Source organism: Eriocheir sinensis, chromosome 31, assembly GCF_024679095.1.
Source record: "Eriocheir sinensis breed Jianghai 21 chromosome 31, ASM2467909v1, whole genome shotgun sequence".
Lineage (NCBI taxonomy): Eukaryota > Metazoa > Arthropoda > Malacostraca > Decapoda > Varunidae > Eriocheir > Eriocheir sinensis.
The window spans coordinates 15730285-15751648 of record NC_066539.1 but is presented as its reverse complement, the minus strand read 5'-3'; the positions used below and the strand labels follow the sequence as shown (position 1 = coordinate 15751648).

At 38.2% G+C, this 21364-nt stretch overlaps 1 protein-coding gene across 11 annotated transcripts in view; it reads right to left on the bottom strand.

Annotated features, from left to right (window-relative positions):
• Nucleotides 1–327: 327 nt before the first annotated feature.
• The window catches only part of LOC127005960 (liprin-beta-1-like), a 118777-nt gene continuing 97740 nt past the window's right edge, over nt 328–21364 (bottom strand). For 3 of the 11 annotated variants that reach the window (XM_050875423.1, XM_050875418.1, XM_050875424.1), the window contains 13 exons: nt 20690–20725; nt 18960–19136; nt 17949–18107; nt 16885–17007; nt 15965–16126; nt 15629–15824; nt 13075–13240; nt 12191–12316; nt 11453–11873; nt 10086–10257; nt 8968–9176; nt 7841–7966; nt 328–4469 (listed from right to left, as the gene is read on the bottom strand). In XM_050875423.1, coding sequence (XP_050731380.1) covers nt 4416–4469; nt 7841–7966; nt 8968–9176; nt 10086–10257; nt 11453–11873; nt 12191–12316; nt 13075–13240; nt 15629–15824; nt 15965–16126; nt 16885–17007; nt 17949–18107; nt 18960–19136; nt 20690–20725 — 2127 coding nt within the window. In that variant the 3' untranslated portion in view covers nt 328–4415. Of the gene's footprint in view, nt 4470–4815; nt 4844–7840; nt 7967–8967; nt 9177–10085; nt 10258–11452; nt 11874–12190; nt 12317–13074; nt 13241–15628; nt 15825–15964; nt 16127–16884; nt 17008–17948; nt 18108–18959; nt 19137–20689; nt 20726–21364 lie in introns of all 11 variants that reach the window. The other 8 variants (XM_050875421.1, XM_050875427.1, XM_050875420.1 and 5 more) reach the window with 7 other exon arrangements.

The following is a 21364-nucleotide window of genomic DNA, read 5'->3' as shown; positions in this document are numbered from 1 at the left end:
GCTGGCGGAATGCACTACAACATTCTGGTCACTCAAGAACAAGTCCATGAATGATTTGTTGTAACTTTTAGTGTCTTCCACTGCACTATCCTTATTAGGTGAAATTAAGTGAATACGTATTATCATGCCACCCACCATTTTCTTACATAATAACCACAAAACTACAAAATTAGTGGGACCAATTTCATTATGCATATTTTCTAAATGTTTCCTTTTCATAGATTGGCTTTTTACTCTTTGAGAGGAAAATGGGATTATGATGTTGAAGACTATTGTGGTACAAATTTAAGACATGTCTACACCTGGAAGGTTGAAATCAATAATTCATTTGGTAAACAAGTCTCAATTTATTTCTAGAAATTATTACATATTTACAAGAAATCTAACGTATGGCAGACACTTAAGGTTAGCTGCCATCTGCAGATTTTCTAATGGTAAGAACATTAAAAATAAAGTAGTTAAAATGGGGAAATAATTGGATAATGAGAAAAATATGGTAAATGCTTCCATTTTGAGACAAAACAACTCAGTTGTATACAAAATATCATTCTTCACTTAATGTTCTTGCCCACATGAAGTAAAATGTAAGTAGTACCTTGATTTGCCACAGATCCATGAAGATAACACAATGGGGAGTACAGGAAGAAGACACAAATGTTTTGACACAGGAAAGCTTTTAAATAAGTGAGCACATTTAATATAAAATCATTATTGTTCTCTCATAAGTCTGGCATGTCTGCAAACTTGATGAGAGTGGAAACGTTTTCTTGAAAATATGGTTGTCATGGAGAATCACCCGGTAGAAATAACCATTTTCCTTTGATTCTTCACATTTGCTGGACATTAAGACAATACCAGCAGTCAATTATCTTGAAAGTGAATCACCCATAAAGGTTTACAATAAAAGTAATTGTCTGTAGAAAGATTACAAATTAAATGTATATTAAGGATAACTTAAATGTGCACCTTTATGCTAATCTGATTGCCTTCAGTGATCATAATTAGGAACTTCTGCAATCTTAACGTGGATAACCACCGAGGACTCTTGGCACTTAAAACTTGACTGTGACAATAATGTTTCGACAAAAACCAAATAGGTTCATTTTCAGCATGGTGAAATAATTGATAGACTGGTTAAAATTTCAGTGTAGGACTGAGCACCTCCAATACCTGGGTTCATAACCTGAACTACACACTCATGTCCATGGCATGAAAGTTGATTGTGCTTCACATAAAAAAAAAAAAATAAATAAATAAAAATAAAAATAAAAAAAAAAATAAAAAAAACACTGGTTCCAGAAAATATCTTTTCTAATTCAAAAAGAGCATTTTGGTAAGTCAATGCAGATTAGTTTTAATCTTTAATGATAGACTGCTAATATGCTTAATGTCCTCCAGGAAATTAAGAAAATTCAATGCTTCAAAACTATCTGAGCAAGGAATTTCTCTGATACAGGTCTGCACATTTACACATTTGGACCACACAGTGACACTAACATGAAAATCAGCTGCTCGTTTAAATCAGCGAATGCTTTGGAGAAGATCATCCCTGTCTGCTTAGTATTGAAAAGCTTCAATGAAAAAAAATAATAATAATAATAAATGAGAGGACAATCTTTTAAACCTTTTCTATGGCAAGCACAATGAAAATATATGGTTCTATATATCTGCTATAATTCAAATCATAAAACTTGATGAACTTTTTGTAGTTAATAGACTTGCTGTAAATTACACCAAATTTATGTATGTCCAGCATACCAGTCACTCAGTTTTTGTCATGTTTGTTTTAGTATTTGGAAAATTAAAGAAAACTGACAAGCACAATAAAAAATGAAAAACTATTTGCTTAAACTCGCTGAATAGATAACATAAAATACAAACTTTCAAAGCTACAGTCATGGGGTTTGTTTAGGGAGTCAGGAAAAGTACTCTGGCCACAAATAAATTTAACACACACCTGACCCTAACAAGTGATGGCTGAAGAAATTAATGGAGATGTAGCCCTTGCTAGATCTACACTTTTCACTGTGCTGTGGAGGTGCACAAGAGAGACAGTCACTCCATACAAACAACACTGAATCTTGCTAATCCATTGCTCTCCTGGCATACAGAAAACCTCTTAACCCCTGGGCCACGGGTATTTCTCCCCACGAGTCACGACTCCGGCACCTGACTTTTTTTAGTAGGTGCTTAACACTAGTTATTTTTTTTTAGCTCAGTTACTTCAGTACTATCATGCTGATCATGTTCATTTTAGTCTCATTAGATTCAGATTTCCCTGAAGTTGACAATGATTGATGTTGTAACTCTTCACTCTGGCTTTAGAGGGAGCAGGAGTGATGCTTTATTTCTTGATATTTCCAGGCATTTCCGAATGTAAACAAATACACTGATCAACAAAAAATGTCTAATTTCAGCTCAGAACAGTTTGTTGTTACATTCAATAGATTCAGAGATAAAAAAAAAGTTGAAATTTGGTGATTTTTTTTCTTTCTCCGTAGACTTTTTCATACAACTTTCATACATCTCAACAGCTAGGGAAGGGCTGATTGACAGGAGGATTCCCAACTGCTGAAATTTATGCTACGAATAGCAGAAGCACATATGACCCATTTTTGCAACATTCAAAGAAATATTCTAGTGGGAAATGTCTTATGTTATATAAATACACCCATAGCTATAACCAAGGCTGTTGATGATTTCTATAACTACACCCATAGTCTAAGGGTTAGTTGTATTCTCCTTAACTTTTCAGTTGTGTGTGCAGGGTGTGGTCAGGGCTCCCTCACACAACAAACAGTGACCTTCAAGGCATCACTTTCCTCAGCTATTATTACCAATCAAATTCAGATGTGACAATTTTGGAATGTATTGAATTCCAAGCAAGGGATATGGATAATTTTTCTCAAATAATTTATGAATGAGATTTTGCCTGATGGTTATCATTATAACACAATGGTTTATATTTTCACCCCCACGGAAAGACAAATAGTGACTGATTCGATGTTTGGTTTAATGTTTCTAACAAATGCAGGGGACTGTGCTGGACTGTCACAATTTAAATTAGATCACCAAAATCCAGGAATTAGACTTACAAACCTATTAAGGTACTACATATATGGAAAATTTTGATTCAGCTGCCCTCTCCGCACCAAAGAAAATGTTAGCTGCATTAAATTAATAGTTGTGACTAAGAAAAAATATATAAAAAAGATATATTTTTTCATGGCTTCTTTGCAAGCCAAAACTGAGTGTCTCCCATAAAATATTTATAAATATAAATTGGAGTAAACAATTAAATAGTCTAAAATTAGAACAAATAAGTGACAAAAATATTTATTTGGTCAGTATCATAAAGCTACCAGTGACTGAATGCACTCACAAGAAATTATTGCCACCAAGACAACCAGTTACCTATTTATTTTAGCTTACTCCCCTGTTAGTGTAATCGTATGTGAGGACCTTCAAAACACAGACACGGAAACAAGAGAACCAAACATCCGGTATGACAAAAGACAGCACTGTTCAGCGTGGTGGTTAGTGTGCTCAGCTCACATTTGATAATCCAAGTTCTAGTCTTGCCACAGTGTAGGTAGGTCTTCTTTAACATAGCTGCCCTACTTACCTAACAATGTAGGTATGGAGATAAGCTGAGATGTGGTCTTAAAGTCTGGCACATATAATGGCTGTCTGATATTAAAATATGCATGTCAGGTGGTGAGCCAGACAACTGGGTTTGTGTAGAAAAGTCCCATTGGACATTAAGCTCCCACTGCCTAGCCCCATATTTTTGTGCTGACCCAGCTCAGCCCTAGAAGAAAAGTGCACAATGATTTTCATTCAATTGTAGTTTTTTTGGTCTGTGCAGTGAAAAGGTTATTTTCCATATATTATTACAATGAAAATAAAATGTAATCAAGTACCAAATCAATGACAAATTAGGCACTTACAGGTCCTCACATAGAACATCATTCCTGCAAGGTTTTTTTTATCCTATTTGTGCAAAGTGCAGTACTCATAGTGTGTTAGCTTGTTATTGCTAAGGTTGAGAAAATGCACAAAGCTCTTCAGCATAACAATAAGGCACTTGTTTGGCTGGTGAGGTGAGCCAAAAGACTCATTCATGATAGTCAGTCATCCATTGTGGCACCAAACTATTTGTTTGTATTCCACAAAATCATTGTGTTTTGTTCAGTAAGAAAAATACTGTAACAAAAAGGATTGTGGGCAAATGACAAAATTTTTAGTTAATTTCATTGCTACTAACTAGTGGAGTAGTATTTTCCTATGATATAGTACTGAAAATGAGCAACATTTAAATCCCTGACTTATATGAATGCATCCAGGCTCACAAGATGAGTGAGGCACTAAACTGAAGTGTGGGGGACTTGTGTCCTGAGGCGATACAAAGTCCATCACACCTTAGTGATTCGTCCAACCGTTGAAGGAGCTGATGATTGCTGTGGATGCTGAAAATATTTCATAATTAACCAACATATATACATATGAGACAGCAACAGTATTACATACTCTATTTATATACAGGTAATATATAACTATTTTAATTTTTACATGTGATATAAAATTCTATAAAGACTAATATTTAGACTTTATGCAACATTATCTCAATTGTAAAATTTTGCTAGGATTTTAAGATTGGAATTTTGAGCTGCATAGTGAGATATACATGAAATATAAATTTGTATTAACTTTTTAGGAAACAGTGACAAAAGATAACTCAGAATACAAGCAATGAATGATTTATTAGGGTGCAGCAGCACAGTAATTAAAAGGTGTGTATGGGAACATATTTACCTCAGCAGAGTCTTCCATCACCATTGGTCTGAAGGTGGCAGTGCCAGAAAGGGAAGAAGAAAATTCAGTGTGAAAAAGCAGAGTACAGTGCACTGAGGGTTAACACAGTAATGTGCAGACTGAGACATTGAATACTGACCTAAGCCTTAAACTAAGAGTGTTTGAATATCTTAATGTAATGAAGATATCAGTTACAATATAAGCTTTTGACATATAATGCAAATGAATAGTGCAATAATAATTAAGGCAGATTATAAACTTGAACACAGTAAAAATGAAACGATACATGTACAGAATGATGAGACCTTCTGAAAATGAGCTTATTAAAGTTCCAAAGGAAGTTTTCAAACTTTCTTATAAATAAATACAGATAGATTTCGAGTTACGACGCAAGTGATTTACGACAACTCGCTCTTACAACAGTCCAGTGATATTAGTAATACCAGATATTGCAATGAGTCGACATTTTAAATATTTCACTGTGGATGGAACAGATGTTTGTTTACACAGCATTTCCATGCTTCCTGCCCCGCCACCTCACCCCAACCCACCCACGCTTCCTTCTCAGTTGCCTGTGGAGCTCACTCTATAAGCACCGCTCACACTACAATCAGTGACATTTTTAAATTAGCCAGAACCTTAGAGCTTATAGTTGATCAAGATGTTTTTGTTACTGGATCAAGTCAGTTTCTTGGTGATAGTGTATAGTATCATTATTTGTCAATATCCATTGTTACTGTTTGGGTATCTGTCTTGGTTTGTGGCTGGTCTTGTTTGTAAGTTTGTGTGGCAAGAAAAATGTGGTCACAACTTGCTTGGCTTTGCCATTTTACCTAAAAATGGCTTTTTCCCCATTACAACTAATACTGTTGCGGCTAAATAAATCATGAACAATATCATTTTGTTTTAAAATATCATGTTATCAAAGTAAGGTAACAATTATAATTTTACTGAAGACACACACCATACATCTGCAGGGAACTCTTTGCATACACAGTAATGGCAACAAAGGGCAAGTGGTAGTTGGTACCTGATGTACATTCTGAAGCCTCCTGCTCTACATACAACAATATATTGAAGCCTTGCACCCCAACAGGTGTAATGAGGGATGCAAAGGAGCATGCAAAGTACAACACAGAGTACCAGGGTGGGGTCCTGGGAGGCAAGAGCAAAGGTGATGCATACAATAGGATCTGCCGGAGGTAAATATTTGGTATATTTTTGTATCTTTAATTTTGCTACAAGATAATTACACTGAAAAAAAAAGTCCCATCAGTCTCAAATCAATAGATCCCACTGAAATAGCTCCTCCATTCAACTCAAATTTAATTTAATGTGAAATTCTTCAGGCCCTATCACATTATATAGAGGGTCTACTGTACCACAGTAGTTGCTACAGTCCTGACAGTCCCCTTTTCCTTTCTAGACATGGATGACCAGCACCCCTTCCCAGTAAGGAATGTTACCAGATTACCATACAGCAGTCAAGACTGCATGCAACAAGTGGATTACAGCTTCACATCCATTTTTGAGCTGCTTCGCACTGATGTTACAAATACCAGTTGCCTTTCCACCCCTCAATCCTGCCACACCCTCTCTGACCTCAAGAGAGATGGGCTTTTGTCAGCAGGTGGATCAGCATCAGTCATTTGTAACCCAGCAGCTGGAAGCTGCCTTCTCAGAGGGTCTGCCATGTACAACTGCTCAAAGTACTCAGCCCAATGAGCCCTCTGCCCATCCATGTCTGACACGGAGCAACCATCTGCTGTTTGAATAGTGCTCACCTGAGTAGGATGCTTGGAGCGGAGTTTCCTCAGGGCTTGGTAAGCAAGTCGAGGTCTCTTGCATTGAAATGGCTCTTGGCATCCTCTGTGAGACTCCTGACATACCTCTCCTTGTCTCTCCTCAGAGGAGCTCTAGTCCTACGCGACAAAGCCCCATAGTGGTCGCGATTCCCAGCAAATCAGACTGCATGAAGCTTCTCAATATTCTCCAGTGTCATTGAGCCAAAGCCACACTTAGATCTCAGGTGCTATCCAATGCACTCCTTTGCAATTTAAAGAGTTTTGCATTTGAAAGCATCCCACAGCTATACAGGGTCTTCAAAGGTAATGAGAACATTAAACCAATTTGAAACTGTCACTTGTTAAGTCTTTCAGTTTCTTGAGCTCTCATGATTCTTTTTGACTTGATGTGAAGCTTGAGCGTTGCAACAACAAGTCTATGATCAGTTGCAATGAACTCAACACTCCAGAAAACCCCTCCAGCCTTGGTGTGCCAAGTTCAGCAGTGCTGCTCTGGTCTCTAGTACCAAGAACCTGCAATTCTTTACCTCCAGGATTTTGCAAAATTCAGGAGAGAGCTGTTGGTGTTCCTGGTATAAGAACCATGGGGACCAACACATAACTCACAGCCAACTATGTCAAGGCTAATAGTGTGATTGAAGTCGCCCAGGACAATGAGTGTGTCTTGAGAGGGGCATCAAAATGGCAGTAAACAAATGCTCTCCAGGATGTGTCCAGACATTTCCTTCTAGCAAAAAATCCATTATTTGAGAGAATGCAAATTTTATTGTCAAAATTTGGTACCTATTTTAACTTAGTTATTGTCAAATACGTAGTTTTGGAAATTGTTATGGCAAGATCCTACTGTGCGCAATACTGGGTAGTGAAAGAGATGAGGAATGCCATCTCTCTACACTGGTGGATCAGTAAGTCTCCTTAAAACCATTGAACTGGCTAGGCATTGTTCATTAAGAGATTTTTGTAAGCTTTCAGTATTAAGAGCAAAGTGTACTCATATGAGTAGGATAAGAAAGGCTTTGTTTTTTCCATTTATGTTTTAGGAGTCTTACTGCCACAAATTTTTTATAAGGGAGGTTTTTTGATGCATAAATGGCACACCTGTCATGTACAGTGCTGTATTAACACAGTTAAAAATTTTAGATATAATTTGTAAACTATACAATACCTCTCTCATTGGTTTAATATATCGTACATGCTTTTATCTCTTCCTCTTTCCTTACCTCCTTTTCTCTGTCCTGCAGAGCACCAAGTGGGGGTTTCTCATCTAATGGACACAATAAATCATCAAATTCCAGATCAGATTTGGACTTTTTGCGTTTCAGTGAAAACTGGGACTTCTTTGGCATCTGGAATGAAAATATAGAACTGAATAACATGTTTTACAAGAAACTTTAATCACATAATCTTCTTTATCTTAGGATGGCATTGATTTTCATTGAAATCCATTGTTTGGAGATTGTAAAGCCTCTCTTGTTGGTGCACCAGCTAAATCGAGCTAAAACATGGTCTGGGACTATTTTGTCAGGAAAAGGCACTGTTCTGTAACTTACGTGAACAAGGACGGCAGAAAGCATTCTTCCCTCCCAAATCAAAACACCTTGCATAAACAGTATGCCCCTCCTAACCATCATTGTTTTTTTTTTGTTGTTTTTTTGTTTTTTTCTAAAAACAGGAATTTGAATTACTGCTCATCTCCAATATCTAAGCTTAGGGGTTGCACGACAAACACTATTTTAGTCTGATTCAGCAATGAAGACAGTTTGGGCGGGGCCCACTTGGGGCCATAGCACTGAAAAAACTTATTTAATGTACATCAGAATATCTGATACACAATTTCAATTAGTATGTAGATGCAATAAGAGGGAGAGATTAATATGCTGAGGGGTGGTAGAACAGCATTGTGAAGAGGCTCGGGCCCAACCCAAACTAACTTCATATTAGTGTCGGACAATAGTGCTTGATGAGGAACATTGCCAACACATATTGGCCAAATGTTAGCACTGAGATGACTTTACATCGTCCAATGAACAAAAAAGCTGAAAACCCATTTATAAAAAAGTTATTTAGAACTCAAATTCGGTCAAAAATTCCCCCCCCCCTCCCCCCCCCAAAAAGAAAGTTTTTCGTCAATCAGGCTCAAACTTTGCCAGAGATGTTAGAGTATAGTCTACTTTATTGTGTAAAATTTACAGCCAAAAATATGCAACTTCATATGCTTTCCAAGACTACGCACCCCTTAAGCTATTTTCATGCCTATTTCACCCTAGGTCTTGGTGATCACACAATTCAGAGGAGCTAATATTTACAAAGCTCAATGACACATCACAAAATAATTAGCTGTATTTACTTTTACTTTAGCTGAAGTGGTGAGAGGAGTGTAACCTGATGAAGCCTCCAATTCACGCTTCTCTTGTACGACAGAGCGGCCTACCAACTCCTTGAAGTGGGTGTTCAAGTGTCTCCTTAAGAGTGTTTTGCCACTTGGAATGGAAAGAAGTGATGCAAGGAGCTCAGATGTGAAGCGCACTTCATACACCATGAGAGCTCCATGTACACCTGGAAGAGAAAATATTTGATAATGGGCATGACCGAGTTCATTACATTGTTGAATATACAAGAAATTAAGATCTGGTAAACAGAACTGAAAACATTCACCATTCAAAATTGAAAAAAAAAGTTGCATGCATATCTATTCCTAAACTAAAACAAAGCATATTAAAATTCTGATGCCTCTAGGTCCTTGGACTGTCTGATGCAAACTTCCTGCTCCATCAGTCACTCACAGGAAAGGTGTTCCACAACCTGACTCACAGGGGAGCTTTCAGCCTGCCCTCAAGGCTATGTATGAGCTGTATGGTTCCTCAAGAAAATCTGCACTGTGATCAGAAAAATGCACAGCATTCAATTATAATTTTGAAGACAAACTCAATAGAACCAATGGTGTGAAGGTGAGTCACAACTCACAGAGGAGAGGAGAAGTAGAATTTAATCAACTCAGATCTTATGAAATCTTATCTTCAAGATGTTACTATAGTTTAAGAAACTGAAATTCTATTACTTTAGTAAGTACACTTTAAAGTTTAAATATTGATGACTATTGTTATACACTACACGAAAAGTATAAATATATTTTTCCGTAAGGAAAGAATGAAGAAAAAATTACAATAGCTGTACTCTTGTTCATACTAATGTACACTTCAGTAATTTAATTTTACAACTACAATGTTACCTTTATGCTCCCCTTCTCATGACCTTCTAATCCTATTTTTTCATAATTTTGATCTTCACCGCAGCATTTTAGTTAGTGTCCTTGAGGGTAGCACTTTAGTTATATTTCACACTTTGGGGAAGTAAACAGAACACAATGTTACCATACAATGCAATACCAAAAGAACACTACATTTAATTTCCTGAATAAACTTTGAATTGATACTCAAGAGAATTTCCCGGGCCAAGCAGTCATACCTGAGCCTCTTAGGTTTGGTGCATACTCTGAGAGATCAACAGTTCTCAGCCACTCCATGACCCGGTGGTTCGTCCACAAAGCCACCTGAGATGATGTTCTTGCTCTTGGGTCTTCATCTGGCACCGAGCGTCTCTTTAGCACCGAGGGATCAAAGTTATGCTCACGCAACACCTGGAATGGGGACAAATTATTTTTGTTAGTACAAATAATTATGTATAGCAAAACCATCATCTGCTACTTAAACTGAAATTGTCATCATTATCAAGTTACCTCATTCCCTATAACCAAGGTGTGAAGTTGAAATGGTGTCCATCAAGACTAAATTAAAACATCACACAATAAGTAACAAATTACATCCCACAGACAACCAGTTCAAGGGGAGCAGTAAAAAAAAAAACAAAAAAAAAAAAAAAAAAGCGATAGATGATTATGAGTACAGCAGGCCCACTCCATAACAAGAATTAGTGCTGAGCCTAGTTTAAATGTAAAGTTGGGGGCATACACTAAGCCGTGCATGGCCTTAGTGCCCATCTATATCTCACTGGCCCTTAAGGTTGTGTGGGGGGTGAGAATCAGGGGTGTGGAGTCGGATTTTAAATTTTTTCCCGACTCCAGGAAATTTTAAGGTTACGACTCTGACTCCAACTCCACCCCCCTCCCCCTCCCCCTCTCCTGCAGTAAAAATAAACTTTCCACAAATTAAATGCTTGAAATGTTGTCCCACAGAGCTCCCACAAAACCTAATTGCTAGTTTGCTAGTAGAGATATTTGAAAGATAGCTTAACAAAAAATATGTACAATCAAGGCTCACTATACAGGGTGTGATTCCTACTCATACTATAAAATGCATATTGTATTAGACGTGGATGAGTACTGGGCTCATTGGGCTGAGTACTTTGGGCACCTGTACACAGCAGAGCCCCAAGCAAGTGGTGACGAGGGAAAACTTGTCAGCTCACCTAAAGGAACCGTAACAAACAAGTACTTTCCAAATGTTATCAATACCTCTAGTTTCACGATTCATGAGTTTGAAGTTATGTCCTTAACCCGGTAGCTACGGGGATCATGTTTCTTAAAGGCCCCTCTAAGCGAGAAAAATGAGAAAAAATTCATCACTCACGCAAACCATTTCATAATATATATCAACGCATTTGTGATCAGTTTATGCATCATCTATTTTTTGGGGTTTATATCATGGCAAAAATTTGGCCCGTCGCTGGTACATGGTAAAGCCACAAATTTGGCCCGTCGCTGCTACCGGGTTAAAACAAAGTAAGCTCAAATAACTTGCAAACACCCTATATTATTTGGCAGAATTCATCCAGTCATGAATTTCTTCTAAATATGTTTTGCATTTCACACTCACCTGTATTCCTCTTTTCAAGGAGGTGACATGTAGTAGATTTGAAAGACGGAGGAAAGACAAATCGTCATAGGTAAGACAGTTGAGGACTCTTCCATCAATGCGAGCCTCACTGAAGGCATCCTTGTACTGTGGCAAGCCCACGTCATCCAGCCAGCGCAGCACCCACGAGTGGTCCAGGCGGTGCAGTGGAGTGTTGAGTTGGTCCCCAGACATTCTGGCAGATATTGCCAGTTGCAATTTTTTCCTGTGGAGTGGATGACGGATGCCAAGTTCTCTCTCAAGATTTTGGGGTGTAGCTCGAGACAGGTGGTGGCCAGAGAGTGTCCAGGAACGAAGGGGTGAGGAATACTGACTTAGTCCAAGCACACCAAGCCACTTCTCCAGCATTTCAAAACTCCATTTATCAAAAGATTCACTTGGCCTGCAATTCAAGCATCAAACAAAGGGAAAACAAGTTAGCATATCCAAGTGCAAAATATTCTTTTCAAGAGTAAAAAATACTACCATGTGTATGCTATACCTAAGATATATCAATATGAATACTGATATTATTTATATCTTTTTCATTGCCATTTATGAGAGATAACTAAAAAGGACACAGGTTACATTTTTTTGACTCCACATAAGCTGACAACTGGGTAAAATAAGAAATACTCTAAAATCCCTTAGCTAGCACATAAATCATAAATAAAATAAAATGTGATTCATGGGGGAGTTTTAAGAATGGGACACCCTTACTCTTTGAAGCTGGGAGAGGGTGACGTCCATCCTAGCCTGGCTGAGGCCGTTGCTCTCATTCCCCCTCGACGAAAGTCTCCTTCTCCCAACTCACCATCAAGGTGGCCTGAGCTACTGCGACGCAACCTGTCCACAAATACAGCAGCATTATGACTTTATGTAGCACCAGCGAAGGAGATAATAGTGGCAAAGAAGATAAAAGAATTAGGGAGAAATATGTAGTAAAGGTGTGGTATGATATTTAAACAATTTGAGTTGATAAAGCAAGTAAGCAAGTAAGGGTTGCATTCCAAAGAAAGTGTTTAATTATCAAAATTGTCAAATAATTAGTTCTTACTTAATTCTCATAGGAATTCACACAATAATGGGGGAGTTAGGTTCCTGACAGTTCCTGACCACATTTTTGACCCAAGAAAAATTTCATAAAAATGAATAAGATCAAAGCATATCTTTCTTTATCTTAAGCTTTGCTAGTAGTAGTAGAAGTGGTAGTAGTCGGGGTCTTGGGTGGAGCCAGAGTAGAAGTGATGTTAATGGTAAAATCCCCTCACATGGCTACTAGCAGTATACCAGCTGGTGGGTGGGAGAATGTCTGACTCACAGTTTGAAAATCAATATATGTACATATCATTATTACAGGGGCATTTTTGCTGAAATAAGTTTACAAAACCCAGCGAATTGTTTGTGTATTGTTTAGCTGTGTATTGTTAGTGTTTAGCTAAGTCAGTGCAACTCATCTATACCATAGAAGTCACATTTCTTGGTGTGCACAGTGAATATGGAAGCCACAAATAGCATGGGTCAACAGTGTCTATTTATTCACACATAGCATTGGTTAAATGCCAATAGTGAGCCAGTGGGAACCTCAGAGAGAATATACTCACTTAGTAAATATTTTCTTAATGCCTGTTGCCTTGGGATGAGTGGGAGGAGAGCGGTGGCCGGCCAGGGTGTTGCTACGGGGGGAGGAGGAGGCTGGGGACGCTCCATCATCGTGGTGTTCGTACTCACCCTCGGGCAAGTCCTCAATCATCTGCATCTCAGTCTCCGCTGTGAGATAAAAAAAAATTCTATTAATCCTTCAATCAAAAAACTATTTACTTCATCATCCACATGTGTTTGCAGCCAGGAATAAATACATTCACTTCATCACTATTGCATTGATAACTAAATTACCCCCAAAATCCTAAACCTCCTACCTGGCAGTTCTCTTCGGTAGCATTCATATTTCCCCTTACACTGAATGAGTGGTTTGTGAAAACCCTCAGAACACATCTAGCTTACTGTCCTCTACTTTTTTTGGGTTAACTACATATCACTCATAAGGGAAATGAGTACCTGGGTGTCATGCACAGAGTCTACTTTTCACTTATTAATTTGTATATTCTCAAGCAAGTACGTCGACTATTACATCACGAACCACATTCAGCTAGTGAGTGATGACAAATTAAAATCGTGCTGAATACACCACACAACTGTAAGCTTCAATGGCAAAGTATTGTAATTACTCTCTGTATAAGCTTGGAATAAGTGGCAACAGGCTAGAGCTTGTACTTGCTTTTAGTGCTTCTGCTAATACTGAAAACTCTCCATGGGGTGATGACTAATTTTTTCAGACTTAGTTGATACCGAGCAGAAATTGACAAGTTTAATTACCAAAACACGGTGTTCCTCTATCAACACAAGTGTATTATAATTAGAAACATTAAATTAGTCATTGATTTCAGTCGGGAGGGTACCTGCAGGCAATTACGAGTCCAACTCGTGATCAGGCCGTGGTGAATTACACACACACACACACACACACACACACACACACACACTCACTCACTCACTCACTCACACACAAACACACACACACATGTACACATAAATATACAGAGAAACTGGCATAACATGAATTACAAGAAAAAGTAATGAAGACAGAAATATGAGTAAACTATATCCTACTGGTAGGTACAGCTTGACTGCAATCCTGGGAGAGGAATTTTTTGTTGATTTGCAATTTGTAGAGTTATGCAACATTATAAAGCCTAATGGTTACTTCATGCTTTTTCATTACCATTCATTACTTTTAATTTTATGAAACCTGCACAGACCTCATGCACTACTGTCTGGCAGGACATTCACTTAAGATATCGACCAGAAAAGAAAAAGCTACAGCAAGTACATGACAGTAAAACCCCATCAAGTCACGTTTCTCTGAATAGTTGTCGTGATGAGTGGACCTCACAGAGAGACTTATGTGTTTGCTAGCATAAGTGCTGCTCTGCAACACAGTGCCATCATGTGTTTTAAGTAAATGTTTCCTTCGTGTACTGTGATCAATATTATACCAAGCTAAGTTAATCAACAACATTGATAACCAGTGAAATAAAAATAAATCCTCTTAAAACAATCAGAGAGGAGCTTTATAAGCAACACCTCTCTCTAACTGACAGTTTATCACACTGAATATGTCAGTGACCCTGTTGAACTCCAATCAGCATATCTTCTAGACTCAGCATTTTTGGTAAACTTTTTAATGTAAAATTATGTATTTGTATGACTTCAGAGCCCTACCTTATTAGTTGAGCTAACATGCAGTTAAATATCATGCAATGGCTTCTGTTGAGTGTGGCTCATGAAAGAGTTAGTTGAGGATGTGTTATGTTTGAAGAAAATTACATGTTTTTTTGTTTTTTAACAACCTTGAGCTCCAGTTCATCAGACTAATGGGGCTTTACTGCGGTATATTACAATTGTTGCATTTTACAAAGCAGTTTTTCCAATAACTTTGTAATTACAAATGACATACAATCCAAGTTCTCTTGAGAAAATGATGATATACCCATTATCAAATAAAACTAGCTGATATTAAGAAAACTTCTTTTTCAAGTTTTCAGTTTTCAAATTTAGTTACTTCATCCTGTATGACATGGCAGCATGACTCAATTACTGTATCAAATCAAACAAATTGATACAGAAAAGAGTTAGATTTATAAACTCTGAAAAGAGTTTAACTAATCTTTCTGACTTAATGTCTCTTCATAAGATGCAAACTTTTCACAGCATTGCTTCGCTGTTTAACTTCCAGTGGCTTCACACTTTTAATTAATATTCCCCTTTCCATTATAAGTTTGTCTTGCATATTTAAAAACAAATAAAAAAATCTAATGCTGTAGATTCCCAGGTTATTCTGAAGCCCATCCAACTCCCAATCTCCTTTACACCTACACTACATCAATTATGTAATTTTGTCTCATTAAATTAGAGAGGAGATTTCCAGCCAAAGTTTCTCCAGTATCTGAAGGTCATAATTCTATTTCTATGGCAAAAGAGGTAACCCAGAGGCATCACTATATCCCTGACATTTCATATCATCATTTTCTAAGGAACTCTGAATGCAGCAGGAGGGGCTGATGCAGGGTTGCACTCATGCATGGTCACCACCGTCACCTAAGTTGGGGGCCGAAGTGCTCCTTTTTCCCGTCACACGGAATGGAATGAAGTGGAAGCCTTTACCGAACATGACGCCCTTGGTACGTCCTGCATTAGTTGTGGTCTGGCTGTTTTCTCCTCCGACACCTGGTTCTCTCTGACGTGGAACTGTGCCAAACTGATCAATTTTTCTTCTTGCATTCGGAGGCGGTGTCTGGAGCAAAAAACACTCATATATAGCAAAACAATTTGAATTAAATTATCAATGGTCAAGCATTTTCAAAAGATATTAAATGACCAAGCAGAATATTATATCACCGAAATCGATATTACAGTTCTGGACATTCAGCTTACCCTTGGCGACAGGAACTCTCGTGCATCATGTGAGGCAACTGGTGAGGAGGCGGGTGAGGCCGTGGCCGGCGGCGCAGGAGACTTATTGGGGGAGGAGGCGGGGATGGTGGACAGGGTGGATATGCTGCTTGGCGAGGGTGAGTTGGTCAGTGGGGCTGCAAGCTGAACATGTGACAAGTGTTAGTGACGACTATAAACGTGAAAATATAAAACAAAACCATATTATGTCATTTCAAGTTGTGTCTTAAGGGTATGTGTATTCTATATGCAGAATCAATATTGCTACTTATATTTGCAAATGTGGTTGTGTTTATTCACAGAAGTAAATACGCACCATATTCAGTTATAGCTTTGTCTGTACCTCTGACTTAGTAAGACCAGTGGAAGTACGAGTTAATAACAATCACAATTACTTTCATCAGAACTGTCATCATCATTGCCATGGATGGTGAGGTAAGGTGGGGTTGAGTGTACAGGAGCTGCCTTGTATAGGCCAACCTGTCTCTTGCAGACTCCTTATGTTCTTATATTCTTATGCTCTCCATCATCATCATTATCAGTACCATTTACTTTCCTTATTTATGTAGCAAACATTAATACGATGATTTACGAAAAAGTTGTGAAAATACAAATTAATTCTAGTGTCTGTTTTATCTGCGGCTTCTCACACGAGGCTCCATGAACTTCATGAAGACCTGTGACGTCCGACTTAATTTTTTTGTTATTGTAGGAATGACGTCAGATCTCATGGCAATGATAATAATGGCAGATAAGTCATAAAAGTATACTAGAATGTCAGTCTAATTACAGAGAAAGTATGTAGAATAGCAACTTGCAATATGTTTAACACATGTACACACACACACACAAAAAAAGTGACACCAAAAGCAATGTTTACAAAAAATGCCAAAAAATACTACCTGGTGGTTGGCCTGCGGTGAGTCAGGAGTGACAATGAAGGAGTGGACCGGGGTGGAGGCAGCAGCAGGCGCCGCACCCCGACCACTACCGTACCGCCCCAAACTGGCACCAGACGGTACTGGCTGGTCATGGCAACACACAAATGGATGGCAAACAGGTTCATGCTTTGCTCTAGGCAATCACACTAAACATTACACAGGCTCACAGCATCCAAGGGTGGGTTAAACTAAAAATTACTTTGGTTATGTACCTGAATGATGAAAACTTGAAGTTCTATATAACAGTGTTAAACAAGATTTCCAATGATTATTACCTAAAAAATTCTATAACATGGCAGGTCTAACTCACTTAAGAGCAGACCAATTACACATTACAGGCATGTTCTCATGTTTATGCATCCCTCCAACAGTACTGATCAATGAGGCAAGACAAATTAGAAGATATGTGAAATCTTGAATTAGTATATACATGTACAAGAAAAATCAATGCTGATAAAATACGTATCATGAAATGTGTGTGGGGCAAGCAGAAATATTAAACAAAAACACTAAATATTTGACAAAATATCATTTAAAGTGAAGAGATATATGTTAAGAATGTTGCTGGAAGAAAATAAGACCTTTGAAAGTGGTTTATAATAAATATATCTATACAAACTATTAGACATGAAAATTAGTGTGGAAAATGAATGAGTAAGGAAAATGATTGAAATTTTTTATGCAAAACCTGTTGCTCAGCAACTTGTGACACTGTTTTCATGAGGAACTTTTACTGGGCAACATTTAGGCACAGCTGTATAATGAGAGGAATTTTGGAGGATGGCTGAGTGTGGTTAATATTCTGAGATTATGCAGTTTTACAAAGTGGTGTTACATTATATAAAGGATATATAAAAGGACATAACCAAACTAATCTTTCATGGCATAACACAAACGACATTCCTTCACAGACAACAGACCAGCAAGGGAACATTAAGAAGAAAATTGCAAAGGGTTTATCATGGACACCAAAACTCAGGCCATCCAAAACATTAAGTTCCTCAGCCACAGCGGAGGCGCCTCACCTGTACCTTGGAATGGTCTGAGTGGTGGTCACTGTGTCGAAGCTTATCTCGAAGTTCACTGTTTTCCCTTTCGTATGCTGCCTGGTGGAGCTTCAGATTACTAATTTCACTTACTAACTCTAATCGTTGAGTTTCTAGGCTTGTTCTTATCATCATCTCCTGTAAAATTGTAGAAAGAAAAATTTGTGAAGTGCTATTTTAACGCTTTAACCCTTAGACGGCGGCAGTATTTGAAGAGTAGCTCCCCCCAAAATGAATTGTCTATATACAGTCACTGGCGACCTTAGGATCGTAGCATATAGTCACGCCGTATAATGGATGTTTTAACTATCGTCTATATACACTATATTCTAACGTAATCTGGAAGTGTTGTTATATTTCTGCCATACAAAACTGACTAACAGAATTTTGGACTGTCTATATATAGTTCCACCGCCATCTAAGGGTTAATGTACACACTAATAATTAATTAAATGTAACTTTCCAAATCCTCTGTAATGATGCCTTCTACATTACACAAATAATGTAAAGTATAAATTATGTTATTCAATAATATTTTGGAAGCCGATGAGACTAAAATACACCGCTTGAAACAGTGCCTCCAAAGTGTGTGAAGATCAAGGAATTTCCAGCCAGCATAATGAGAGCTTTGTAAACAACACACAACTGTCCAAAGTTAAGTACTGTGAGTCTTTCATGCTGTGATTCGGTACCTATTAAAAAGTCACTTGTATATTTTCTATGAAAGTTATTAGCACACAGATAAAGTGCTTCGTCTTTCATGATCCCCTCCATCAGAATACTTTTGTTTTCACACAATCAATATTCTAGATTGAGATGGAAAACAGCTCAAAGAAATCGGTTCCTTTATTACTGCTTCTAAAACCAGCCATGCTTTAGAGGGCTACATGCATCCTTAGTTCTTCCATCTTTTCACCTTACAAAAACAGAGGTAGGGGCAGGGTGCAGTAGCCTTATCGAGGAAAAAAAAAAGGCTTATCACTGACTAACCTTCTGAAGCTGCTCCTCAGCCTTCTGTAGCTGCTCCTTTTTGTCGTCCAGCAAGTTTTCCAGGTCAGTGATTTTCTCAGCCTGTGCCTCGACCTGTTCGCTGAGGACTGTGACCTGCAGCTGCAAGGAGTCCTTGTCACCCTCCAGGCGTATGACACGGTCCTCCAGTGAGCCGCCCTGCCAGCACACAAAGGTACCATCATCATCCCTACATAGGTTACTGGGAGTACAATCCTAAAAACATCAATAGCAAGCCTTAAGCAGCAGGCATTCCAATTGAAGCGTTTATTTGTGAACGTAAAGGTAATTCACACCTTAAAGTTTCAGTCTCAGTTAGTTAACAACATCAAGGCAGTGAAAAAAATACACCAAACACACTTGAAATGTTGAAAGAAAATTGTATTAATAAAAACAAAATAACACTATCCAATTTGTAATGATGGTCTTGGAACCAGAATATATATCATGAACTATTGCACTTATCCAAACATGATAACTTGGACATAAATAATATGTTAATGTTTGATGAACAATAGAATGCATGAAATTGTCTACCTGAAATTATTAAAAAACAAGCTTTACTCACATTCAAAATAAGAAAAAATAATATATATAACTAGTAACCAAAAATTGTGCAGTCATGACTTGTAAAAATCTAGTGACAAGCACGACACGCACGCACGCACTCACTTGCGAGCACACACACACACACACACACACCAACGCCAATAACAACTATTTAGTGCCTTAAAATTATTATTATAAAAGAGCCCCGAGCCGGAACAGCTAAGTCACGGGCCGGCCCAAGGATTCTCTAGACTCTAGACTCCTTGGGCGGGCCGCGTCGAGATGCGGCGGGGTGCGCGGCGCCTGAGCCTCGTAGGTGTAACCTCCGCGGTGGCGACCTAGCGGCTTCATCCCCGACTGGGTTATTTCAGTAATAATAATAATAATAATAATAATAATAATAATAATAATAATAATAATAATAATAATAATAATAATAATGATAATAATGATTGATTGATAAAATAATAATAAAATAATATATAAATAATAGCACTAACATAATAATAATGAAAAATATAAACATTATCAACTTAATAATAATAATAATAATAATAATAATAATAATAAATAATAATAATAAAAATAATAATAATAATAATAATAATAATAATAATGATGTTTCCCAAAAGTCAAAAACATAATTGCACCTTTTCTCATTAGAAACGGGAAAAATCTACAACCAATTCATGTATGAGAAACGAATCTAAAAATCATGGCACGTCAAACCAACACACCAAGCAATATTACTAACACAACGACATGCTCAATGGTGAGGAAAGAAATAAAAAATGCGCTGACCTTTCCCCCTCTTGACATTACTAACTATTCGAGGCTTCAAACCCACCCATGGATGCCAGATTATCGTACTCAGTGCCCCATATTTATCGGTTTCTGAGCCATAGCTATTGCCAAAAAAACACCAATAATTAACCATTTTAACAATAACTATATATTAAGGCAGTTATTGGGGTCGAGGAGGCCGTTTTTTGGATCGGAAATCGGCAAACATAAGAGGCTGAGTACGACAATGTGGCTACGTTGAACCCACCCCTTTTTTGTCTACTTTCCTCCGCCCCTACCACTCCTCCCCCTTGCACCCCTGCTTGTTACTCTCCCTTCAAGCCAGCCAGGGAAGCAAGGGAGCCGCACACAGCCCTTACCCAGTCCCTGCGCCCCGGGCTGACGGGTCGCTGCACCTGGATAAACGAGCTGGAATTAAAAGGTTGGTCGTCCACTCTGGCCCTCCAATGGAATGGCATATAGACAAGTCCTTCTGTATATACAACCATCTACACGAATATAGACAAAGGGAAAGGCTACTATAAACGAATAAAAAAGTGAATAAATTACTAAGCGGGCAAGCAAGAAACGTCGTCAGGCACACAACAAAAAACAACAACAGCAACAACACAAAGACCAGGCTTACGATATTTCTCGAAACAATGCTATTATGTATGTGCAGGAATACACACTAAACACACAACGTCTCTCTGTAATTAGTGGTTCGTGGTTAGCCCAATATTCTATGTGAGTGAACTCCTGTAAGCAGTGTGAGGTCCGGTGCCGGCCCGCAGAGGCCCCGGCACCCGCCTTGGCACCACGTCTCCAGCCTTGCATCGGCAACAAGAATGATTGACCGTCTCTTCTTAGTCCCCATTTTCACTCATCGAGTGATTCCGAAAAAAAAAAACCGATCATTAAGGTAAAAGCCACATGTGTGCAGGGGCTGAGTGTGCTGCCAAGCTGTCGCCATCACGTAACGGGGCGGAGTGCTGTGTGCCAGGTGAGTGTGAGCTCCAGGTGGATACCATGCGGTGTCCTGAGTTAGTGGCAGG